Source organism: Lycorma delicatula, chromosome 7 (genome assembly GCF_047948215.1).
Source record: "Lycorma delicatula isolate Av1 chromosome 7, ASM4794821v1, whole genome shotgun sequence".
NCBI lineage: Eukaryota > Metazoa > Arthropoda > Insecta > Hemiptera > Fulgoridae > Lycorma > Lycorma delicatula.
Genome location: NC_134461.1, coordinates 118,182,229 through 118,194,567, shown reverse-complemented (window position 1 = coordinate 118,194,567; position 12,339 = coordinate 118,182,229). Strand labels below are relative to the sequence as shown.

At 28.2% G+C, this 12,339-nt stretch overlaps 2 protein-coding genes across 2 annotated transcripts in view; one reads left to right on the top strand and one right to left on the bottom strand.

Moving 5' to 3' along the window:
- Nucleotides 1-8,889, bottom strand: part of Lsm11 (U6 snRNA-associated Sm-like protein LSm11) — a 77,396-nt gene extending 68,507 nt beyond the window's left edge. Inside the window, exons 1-2 of the mRNA XM_075370679.1 lie at nucleotides 8,690-8,889; nucleotides 8,080-8,155 (exon numbers count right to left, since the gene is read on the bottom strand). Coding sequence (XP_075226794.1) covers nucleotides 8,080-8,155; nucleotides 8,690-8,872 — 259 coding nt within the window. The 5' untranslated portion in view covers nucleotides 8,873-8,889. The remainder of the gene's footprint in view (nucleotides 1-8,079; nucleotides 8,156-8,689) is intronic.
- Nucleotides 1-12,339, top strand: part of LOC142328146 (uncharacterized) — a 646,852-nt gene that overhangs the window by 162,647 nt on the left and 471,866 nt on the right. The window contains exon 3 of the mRNA XM_075371689.1: nucleotides 10,053-10,116. The gene's annotated coding sequence lies outside the window, so the exon portion shown is untranslated. The remainder of the gene's footprint in view (nucleotides 1-10,052; nucleotides 10,117-12,339) is intronic.

Below are 12,339 nucleotides of genomic sequence, written 5' to 3'. Positions count from 1 at the left end.
AATTATTGCAGGTAAATAACGATTTGAAAAATATAAAATGGTGAAATGTACAATCAATTGTACAAACAATTCTGTATAATCAATAAATAAAAAAAACAAAATTTATTGAAACTGATGGTTATCAGATAAAAGATGGACCTGAAATAGTGGTCCTTAAATTTTGGAAATAGTTGGACGAATAACAAAAAAAAATTATTTTCTACGTTTACCTATATATCCACGTATGTACATCAATTTTTCCGAGCTCCATGGCGAAGTAGTAGAGTAAAGACCTTTCATCCGCAAGGCCCCGGGTTTGAATCCCGACTAGGCATGGACATGGCATTTTATATACTCTACAAAAATGTCATTTCCATACATCCACTTGTATGATACTTGTCGGATTTTTATGATACTTTTTTCAACTATACGATTAATAATTTACGATTCAATGATTCCCGCCGTTAAAATGATAATCTTTCCTTCTCAGGTTAAAATCCTAATAAAGGCTTTTATTGGGATTTAAATATTAGATCGTGGATGCCGGTGTACTTTGATGGTTGGGTTTCAATTAACTACACTTGTCAGGTATGGTCGGCCTGAGTTTGTTCAAGATATACTTTTACCGGTACAGTTATGTTACATTGTTAAGTCGCTAATGACTTTAATTGTTGATGCGACTATAAATAAAAGGATTATAAAAAAGGATCTGGTTCTACAACTAATAGTTAATTCTTTTATTTTCTATTTTAAGTATAAAATAGATAAAAACAGGATAAATAAAATAGAAAAAATTAGTGTAAAAGCTTTTAGAACTTCTCGATTTGGAACACGAAATCTACTTCATTTAAAAGATTTTTATTACTTGGAAACCAATTATTAATTTTAATAATTTATAAAAAAAACAAAAACTTTATTTTTTGTTTTTTTATAAATTATTAATAAAGTTTTTATACTGTTACATATATTTAATACGTTTTAAAAGACGAAAGAAATGATTTTTAATTTTCTCCATCATAGTGCTTCTATCTGCAACTGACGCAAACAAGTTAAGCGGACTTAAGTTATTGAACTATATATATATATTTTTTTTATTTATTTATTATTTTTTTTAAGAGAAATAGAGTGAAGAAAACATTTAATTTTTATTTTGTTCTTATTTTAAAAATATTTTTTTTTTTGTCTTTAAAAATAAGCAGATAATAATAAATATCGATCACCTAGAACTATACACAAATTATCATCTTTATACAACATCAATTTTAATTACAAAAATAGAAACATTTAAATAGAAACTTTTTAAAAGTTACTCCGTAAATTATACTATAAACTATTAATACTACAAAAATAGTAAAATATATAAAATTAATTAAATGTAACGATTAACTGCATTAATTAATAAATTTCCAATAATTTCCACTCCAGATATTAGTTGTATATTCTTAAATAGAAGTAAGGAGTTCATTGACACTACTAAAATTAAACGCAGCAAATGATAATAAAATGATCAAACTTGAATATCTTATAACTTAGTGAAAGTTGTTACACCAACTTCCATTTTCTCTTCATCCAAATAACCAAATAACGTAAAAACGTGTTCTTAATTTTATTTACACGAATTGATGTTACAGGCTGTATTATTAATAAATTTCATTTTCTATAATAAATTAATATTTAAAAATTATATCATAAAGTGAAAATAAAATACAACGCTGACAAAGTAACCGGATATTTTTAGCGATTTTTTTTCTTTTAAATATTCCATTTTATAAAATGTAAAGAACATTATAAAGCTACACATAAATATACTTTACGGAGTTAATGAAAGTTATAGTAGGTCTACTTGACTGTTAAAATTAAGCGGTTACTAAGTTTCCTACCGCAATTTTATTATTATAACGAAATTTGTTTTCATTAACATTAATCTGAAGTAAATATATAAATAAACGTATAAGTAAAACGTTTTCGAAAAAAACTAGATACACAACTGCTTATACAATATTTATATCGTATTAAAAAAAAAAATATCATTTAACTGAGATTCGAACCCGGAAGAAAAATCAAGATGATTCCGTTACATCACACAGATCGACCTACTTTCGATCTCTGTTCATTCCTAAAATAATATTTTGATTTTATAAAAGTTTTACATTTTGACAAAGAAATTGTTTGACAAAAAAAAATAAATAAATAAAGGCGAATTTTTTTTTATTAGGATCCCCAAAAAATGTATCATATGCAAACTTGTTTGATTTAGTTGAAAACCAACTAAATCAAACCAGTTTCCACATCTAACACCAAATATACAGGAAAATAATTAAAATAAGATTTAAAAAAAAATAAAAATATGCTTAAAAATCCCGCACTGAAAGGAATACTTTCTCATGTGTTCATTGAATATTTTAACACTGCTAAAAAAATAACGAAAAAATATTTTAGCTGAATCAATTTTCCGTAAACTTCGACAAATATTTAATTACTAGCTACCCACGACTTCGCATGTACTTATAACAATGTAGCCAAAAAAAGTGTTTTCTGTAAAAAAAGAAATAAAGAAAACAAAAATATTGGTTTAAATCGGTGCAGTAGTTTTTGCGTTATTAAGTAACAAGCTAACTTTCAGATTTTTATATAATATGATGATATTTCAACATAATTATTTTTCCAATATTATTTTCTTTCATTTTTAATTGTTCTACTATTCGAAAATCATTTTTTCAAAAATTCAATTTCCATAGTAACGACTTATATATTTATATTGTTATTCTCCTGTTATAATTTTGTACAGTTAGTAGCAAATTTTGAGTTTGTTTACAGATAAACTGAGAGAATGAAACGGGATGGTGAGGGTAGTTTTTTCAAATGAAATTTAAACAATTTCCTTTGTTTGGGACTTATTGTTCAAAATCTCATCTCGATCGGGATAAAACTGTACATCTGTATGAAAGACAAACGGACATACAGACATTCTTTATATATATAGAAGATTCTTCAAGTTAATGCATTGAACACAGATTACGTATAAAACAACAACTTAGATACAAATGAAATAATCGGAGTTTTACCCTATAAAATTAACGGGAACCCACTTCACTGTTCACTCTCCTTAATAGACCTGACATGTAATAATTGTTATTCTTATTAATCACTATGTCATCTAGAGAGTTTTTGTATCATTTCGTCTCAGGTCGGCTATGAAACCTAACAATCATATCATTATTTAGTCGAAATCTAAACAACTGAAAAAAATAATTTGTGGATTAAAAAAATTATTTTGCTTTTTTTTTTTAGTTAAAAATATTACAAAAATTTTTTTTTAATTTAAAAAAACTTGCTTTGTACTTTTTAATCATTTTTTTTTTTTGTCTTCAGTCATTTGACTGGTTTGATGCAGCTCTCCAAGATTCCCTATCTAGTGTTAGTCGTTTCATTTCGTATACCCTCTACATCCTACATCCCTAACAATTTGTTTTACATATTCCAAACGTGGCCTGCCTACACAATTTTTCCCTTCTACCTGTCCTTCCAATATTAAAGCGACTATTCCAGGATGCCTTAGTATGTGGCCTATAAGTCTGTCTCTTCTTTTAACTATGTTTTTACAAATGCTTCTTTCTTCATCTATTTGCCGCAATACCTATTCATTTGTCACTTTATCCACCCATCTGATTTTTAACATTCTCCTATAACACCACATTTCAAAAGCTTCTAATCTTTTCTTCTCAGATACTCCGATTGTCCAAGTTTCACTTACATATAAAGCGACACTCCAAACATACACTTTCAATAATCTTTTCCTGACATTTAAATTAATTTTTGATGTAAACAAATTATATTTCTTACTGAAGGCTCGTTTAGCTTGTGCTATTCGGCGTTTTATATCGCTCCTGCTTCGTCCATCTTTAGTAATTCTACTTCCCAAGTAACAAAATTCTTCTACCTCCATAATCTTTTCTCCTATTTTCACATTCAGTGGTCCATCTTTGTTATTTCTACTACATTTCATTACTTTTGTTTTCTTCTTGTTTATTTTCATGGGTTAGTTCTTGCGTAGGACATCATCTATGCCGTTCATTGTTTCTTCTAAATCCTTTTTACTCTCGGCTAGAATTACTATATCATCAGGAAATAGTAGCATCTTTATCTTTTCACCTTGTACTGTTACTCCAAATCTAAATTGTTCTTTAACATCATTAACTGCTAGTTCCATGTAAAGATTAAAAAGTAACGGAGATAGGGAACATCCTTGTCGGACTCCCTTTCTTATTACGGCTTCTTTCTTATGTTCTTCGATTGTTACTGTTGCTGTTTGGTTCCTGTACATGTTAGCAATTGTTCTTCTATCTCTGTATTTGAACCCTAATTTTTTTTAAATGCTTAACATTTTATTCCAGTCTACGTTATCGAATGCCTTTTCTAGGTCTATAAACGCCAAGTATGTTGGTTTGTTTTTCTTTAATCTTCCTTCTACTATTAATCTGAGGGCTAAAATTGCTTCCCTTGTCCCCATACTTTTCCTGAAACCAAATTGGTCTTCTTCTAACACTTCCTCCACTCTCCTCTCAATTCTTCTGTATAGAATTCTAGTTAAGATTTTTGATGCATGACTAGTTAAACTAATTGTTCTGTATTCTTCACATTTATCTGCCCCTGCTTTCTTTGGTATCATTACTATAACACTTTTTTTGAAGTCTGACGGAAATTACCGTTTTTCATAAATATTACACACCAGTTTGTATAATCTATCAATCGCGTCCTCACCTGCACTGCGCAGTAATTCTACAGGTATTCCGTCTATTCCAGGAGCCTTTCTGCCATTTAAATCTTTTAATGCTCTCTAAATCTTTTTAATCATACTTTAATCAAATTATTATCATACATCACGTGAATTAAAAAAAATACATTTTTTTATATCAAACGGCTATCGGATTTTTCATTTGCGACCGCAAAAACCCCGCATAACCGTTTTACAACTTTTTTTACACCTGCACCATTAATTTACCCCTGTACGGAGGGATTTTTGCAAAAGTAATGGTAGAATATTGTATTGTCACCCGATCTTAGTAGCTGTGAAAAATTTCATCAATCCGCAATGTCAAGAAGTATGTTAAATTAAAGATGCAACATTTGAGGACAAATATGAAAAAAGACATTGTGAGTCAAGGAAAAGTAAGTAATAAAAACCCCCGGTCTCCTTGACGCGAGTGGTAGCGTCTAGGCCTTTCACCCGGAGGTCCTGGGTTCGAATCCCGGTCAGACATAGCATTTTTCACAAACGCTATACAGCATCCATCTCATCCTCTGCGGAAAAAATGTTTAACTGCGGACCCGGACTCGCACTGTATATGGAAGAAAAAAATTGTTGGCAAGAAATGCGAAACTGAGAAATCCATGTTTTAATAAAAGTAAGAAAAATATGATGAAGTTATTACTGAGCGTTATTATATAAATATATAAAGAAATTTTTCTTTTCAAAAATATTCCGTTTAAGTCACCTGGATTTACCATGGGATCCCCAGGTTCTGTCTCTACAAAATTAAAAAAAATCATATCGAAATTGATACATTTGGTAAAAATTAAGACTTGGGAAAAATATCGAAGAAATTCCTGTTAATTTGTCGAGATTATAACATTAAGATTCGTATATGTCCTTACGTCAATTCAAAGTAGGTTTTTTCCTCTTATTTTAAACAAAACGGAAATAATTTATTTTATAAAATACACAGCTTTATATAGTACATAATTCGGTTGTTAAAGGATTCATACCATTGTCACTTCCGTGATTTCTAATAGTACAACTAACCGTTTCGACAGTAATTAGTTTCAATTTTGTGAACTCTAAAAAAAGTTATGCAAAGAATAAATTTTGGAAATAAAACATTTGTGTACCTTAATCTATTCGAAAACATGAAATGCATAATATTTTAGAGTATTACCACATTTTGTTAATTTTAAAATTAAAATAATGCGGAAACAATTACTAAAAAAATAAAATTTACGTAATTATCATTGCCCTCAACCTTCACTTTTTTTTTAGGAAAAATTATATTTATTTTCGTTAGAATATATTAAAAATTTTAAATTAAAAAAGTCTGAATCTTCGGTTAATTTCCGAAAAAGTGAAATTAAAAAAAAACCGTCTAATTTACATTTAGATTTATGAAGAAGATAATTTTGAATAATTAAACTGTGCTCACGATATATTTAATTAAAATTATAATTAATTAAAATCGTGAAAATACTGTAATTAAATAATTAATGAACGTATTACTTATTTCTTTAAAAACAAAGATGAAATCATCCCGAATGACAAGGAAGCAATTTTAATAAAGATTATTACAGTACAGTAACCATACAAGCATTAGGAAGGTTACGTCACGCGCAAACTAATGAAAACTTATTTCTTACAACTTTCGCCTCTCACGCGCTCTAGCAGAAATCTTGTGAACCACTTTCACTAAACCACACATTAACTGGAAACAGGAATTAATGTAAACGTGTTACACATATTTTTTGCAAAATAATTTTTTTGTTATTATTAGATTAATTAAATTTAAAAATCATTAGTAAATACAATATTATATTTAATTTAATTATAATAAACTAACTAAAAAACATATAAATGCGATAAAAAAATTGATTTTATTAACCGTATCAATACTTCAAAATTTTTTTAATTACACAATGAACCAATTTAATATACATTAATTATATTTATATAGCTTTGGATTGTGATATTTTCAAATCTTACAATCTAGGTAAACAAATATGTTTTTTTTTTATTACAGTACTTTATGGCTGATCTAACATACATTCTGGGTTCAAATCCCGGTTAGGCTTGGCATATTTCATATCACAAACCAATTTCTCACTTCAATAAAAGGGGAAGGCAGCTATAATTAGGGATTAGCTTGTAGTTGCCGTTGTGAACAAATAGTAAATAAAATTTAAAATGTTTTCTATTGGTTTCTACACATGCAAATGTGTGTATTTTAAAGTAAACAGTAATAAACGTACACACAAACACTAACACTTGACATTTGGATTGTATTTTGATTTAAAGGTTTATTTTACCAAAGGTTTAAAAATTTATGATGTACCTAAAAATGTTTAAATCATAATATAAATAATTTTCTTCCCAAAGCTAGACTCTATTTTCAATTTTCGGTGTATACTGCCATGTACTCTCAGATTTTTAACTACATTTTTTTCCATTGTTAGTAAAATTATTCTTTAATGTTTTTTTTTCCAACTTATGGCAAAAAATAGTAAGCGAATATTAGTGATACAAAAGTGTTTCTAATACTTTTTTCTTTTAATATGGGTATCTACCACATGAATCATTATCACTCAAAAGTCATCAACAATAAATATTTCACATTATATAACAATCAAATTTCCAGAAAAAAAGAACATAATGAAAAATAAATCAAAGTTTCACATAATGCAGATAGAAATATAATTCTAAATTTTAAAGGGGCATCCATAACAAATAGAAATAACAATCCATCAATACAAACATTTTTTTAAATATGAGATTTCCACTGCAGCCTAAAAATAAAATATATTTTTGATGTTGAAAAAGAAACTGCATAATTTTAGAAAATTTGAACTGCATTCTAAATTTATCAACATGTAGGTATTTTTTAAAACACAGTTCCTGTTCTACAGCAAAACATAACTTAACTACATTAAAAATGTTCTAATTAATTCTGCTTTAAATAAGTAAAATATTATAAAGGTAGAGTTACACAATTCAATTAGTTTTTCATATAAAGTAAATTGATTGTATTCCTAATAAAACCAATTTTAAATTCCACAGCACATGCTACTTAAAAAGAATTTAAATAGTTTGAAATTATTCTGAATTTTAAATAATAATTATGAAAATGTTGATGTTATAATTTTGAATCCAGGAGGGAATAATAAAATTATATATTATGTGTAATTTTTTTTTTACTTCAAAATTAAATTATTAAAGTCAAACAAATATTTAGAAAAACTTAATACAGTGTTATATGGCAAAGTTACACAAATTAGGATAATCAATCGCTTGATAACTTTTTTAATTAATCATACTTGAGCAATAATATTAATTACCTTGGCTTGGTAAAAACCTTTCTATTTTTGGTTCTTCTTTAACTGTTGATGTTGAAGGTTGAGGCACTTCCATTTTCTAAACAAAAGAGATTTGTAAGTTCACCGACTTAATTTAATATTATTTCTATCTAATAATTAAACAAGACTACATAGTAAATAAAGGTTTCTTAAAGGCCTGAAACAGTATAAAATGATTAGAAACTGTATGGTTTATCAATGCTTATCTGGGAGTGAATTATGATAAAATGTAAAAATATGACTGCCATTCTGTTATCATATCTTACTAAACAAACACCAATTACATTAATTTACAACATTAAATAGAATAATTAAATTCTACTTTATTTAGTTCAAAAATCTATTTTAAAAACTTAATTGCGATGTGGTCGATTTAAATGTTGCAAATGAGTACGCTGATCCACTGCACGGTGTTTTAACAGGTTAGGTTACTATTTATTATTGCAAAACATATTCTTCTCAATAATTTTAAATCGATGTAACTTAACTGACTATTAAAGAAACTTTAATGAATTTTTAAATTACGAATTGTAATCATAATAAAAGTACAGAATATAACCGCATTCATAAATGTAAACATAACCTCACTAACCTCATCTTTCTTTTCTTTCACACCTTTTATAGAGACTACACCTTCTGAATTCATTTCAAACTTAGAAATATTATCAAGTATAGGAGCATTAGGACACGGTACTTTTACATCTTTCGTGTTAAGCGCTTTCAAAGCATCAAATTTCGGCGAATAAAAATTAATTTCTTCTTCAGACGACGACATTTAGTTTCGATACTCTATTATTACAACGATCAGATGACCTAGTAATGCAGGGCAACCAACATTGGTCATTTTCAGAGTACAAAATTTTATACAGTATCAAGGAGTAAGAAATAACACACCCCCTTTTTCTTTTAAATCGGGAATAAAATATTTTATTAAAAAAAACACAAATTTTTTTGTTATTGTTTTATTGACGTTCATTCTTAACTATATTACAACGCTTCCGTTCTGCAAATATTTTATTCTTTAAAAATAGTAGATTCTTTTAATGTTTAATTAAATAAAATTACATACTTTATTATTTAATCTTGTATCTCGAAAATTACATTTTGTTATTGACGATGTACGTTGTTAGGTTATGGAACGTGTTCAAGTAAAAAATAACATTCTCTATAACCCTTAAAATTACAAATTTCCCAATCCACTGATACCGTTTTTCATTTTTTGCATTATTGAAATAATCGCTAGTGGTTCTTTGGAACTATTTGAACTTTTTGTTTCTTTATGACCACTAGTCAATTGACTGTTAATTTAAAACTACTGTAATGCTTCATTTGCCGTAAATCTATCGTTTTTAAGCCATATATATTTTTTTTATTACCACATTGTCTGTGGTGAATTAGTGTAGAATTTTGGTTTATGAATAATAATTGATTCAATGTATACTATTACTTTCTCTACTTGACTGACTCTTGGTTATAATAAAAGTTGCTGATTTTAAATAATTCATGATAGGATATGTTTTAACTGAAATATTCATAATTTAAGCATGTTACAAAACCGTATGATTTGTATAATAGTGGTAGATGGTGATTAAAATTCTACATTTTAGTTCTAATTCAGAAATTATACTGAGATTTCTTCTTGGAAGTAGAATCTACATTATAAATTATAACTTAAATTGTACTTCTAGTTTTTAATTACTAAGTTAAGTGATTACTCTTTTGAATAAATTTATATTACTATTTTTGTTAAAATCATACTTTCATATTCTAATATTTTTGTACTTTCATATAATATTGCTCAGGTAAACATACCTGAGCGTTATTTTTACATGAAATGTAGCTTTGTTTTATAAGTTAATATAATTATGTAAATAATTGGGTTGTATTATTTATTTATTGCCTATTTAGATTTTCTACTAAGTAAATTTGAATATTCTTTTTATTTTTTGTTTCAGATTGTTGTGATAAGCTATTGTTCATGTATTGGCTCAAGTTTCAGAAACACCGAGATATATCAAGGTTTGTTTTATAAATAGAATTTTACTTTTTAACAGAATGCAGGACAAATTATATGCTAGACATGCAGGATTATATGACATGTATGCATTATATGCAGGACAAATATGGCTAGTAACATCATTTATTAAAAAAAAATAACTTGATGGTTAGCTATAAACCTATATATTACCATATAGTCATTTATATCTTTACTATTAGATTTACAACAGAAAATTTATGGTCATTACAGTATTCTTTCTCTTTTTTCCTGTTTAGCCTCCGGTAACTACCGTTTAGATAATTCTTCAGAGGATGAATTAGGATGATATGTATGAGTGTAGATGAAGTGTAATCTTGTACATTCTCAGTTCGACTATTCCTGGGATGTGTGGTTAATTGGAACCCAACCACCAAAGAACACCGGTATTCAAATCCATGTAAAAATAACTGACTTTACTAGGACTTGAACACTGTAACTCTCGACTTCCAAATCAGCTGATTTGGGAAGACGCATTAACCACTACACCAACCCGGTGGGATATGGTCATTACAGTATGATAATATGGTACATAACTAATATTGAGTTGTATATATATATATATATATATATATATATATATATATATAATTCACTTATTAAATTACTTTTTTTTTCGTTTTGCCTCGAAGGGAAAATCTACAACCAGACGCCCAGCAGCCCATACTGCTGGGTGTGTGTGGTTTCCTGCTGAGACAGGGACCCACTAAAAACCCTCCCCATCACACAACACGGTGATAGAACCACCCACAGGGTATTGCATCATCACCACACATGTCCACAGGCTCATCATCAAGCTTCCAGGAGAGTACATCTTTAAACCATACAGCACAGATGTTCCATTTCTCACTCAAGGCCAACATATGTACCATGACATCCTCCAGAGAGACCACTCCAACAGCCGCTCTGTAGCCCATCTTCGACACATTAAAAATGTATATTCCACATTCTCTCGAATCATGGCAGTATACACCAATCAATGTCTCCCATCTCTGTCTGGCATGGAGGCAAACTCAGTGTTGATGTCACGCAAACACAATTCAATTTCGTTATTGTAAGGAAATTGAATTGATACATTATGTGATAAAATTTTGTCACTGCATTAATTTTTTCATACTTTGTTAGTAATTTTGTCACACTGCAAGAGTTTTCAGTGAATGCCATTATGTGACATCATTACACAAAGGATATTTCCGTTTTTTTGTATTATGCTATAATCATACTAACATTCCATTCTAATGATATAGATAAAGCCATAAAAATTTCTGTAATGTTATCAGTCTGTTATATACTCACTAGATTACTTACATTTTTGTTACAGAGAATAACACTGTCATAAATTCATTTATGAATGATTTATCAGAAGGCACAATATGAAATTAATTACAATGTTCAACCATACAGTAATAATAAGAATATTGTTATGTATGCTACCAATTAATACATATAAAATGAAAATAAGTCAAAGAACTTTATACAAAGTTTTATTTCATGTTTATTTTCATGGTTACAATTATTGTTTTTTTTTTTTGTCTTCAGTCATTTGACTGGTTTGATGCAGCTCTCCAAGATTCCCTATCTAGTGCTAGTCGTTTCATTTCAGTATACCCTCTACATCCTACATCCCCAACAATTTGTTTTACATACTCCAAACGTGGCCTGCCTACACAATTTTTCCCTTCTACCTGTCCTTCCAATATTAAAGCGATTATTCCAGGATGCCTTAGTATGTGGCCTATAAGTCTGTCTCTTCTTTTAACTATATTTTTCCAAATGCTTCTTTCTTCATCTATTTGCCGCAATACCTCTTCATTTGTCACTTTATCCACCCATCTGATTTTTAACATTCTCCTATAGCACCACATTTCAAAAGCTTCTAATCTTTTCTTCTCAGATACTCCGATTGTCCAAGTTTCACTTCCATATAAAGCGACACTCCAAACATACACTTTCAAAAATCTTTTCCTGACATTTAAATTAATTTTTGATGTAAACAAATTATTACAATTATTGTTAAAACCTTTATTTTTTATATTGTTTAAATCATTTATTGATTTGTTATACTATATGGAATACTTAGGACAAATTTTTTTTGTTGTTATTTATTTATATATAATTTTAATAAATTCACTTTCCATTTTCATTGATTGGTGCAAATTTTACTCCTAATATCACATCTGATGAATGTTAGTATTTTTAATTCAATC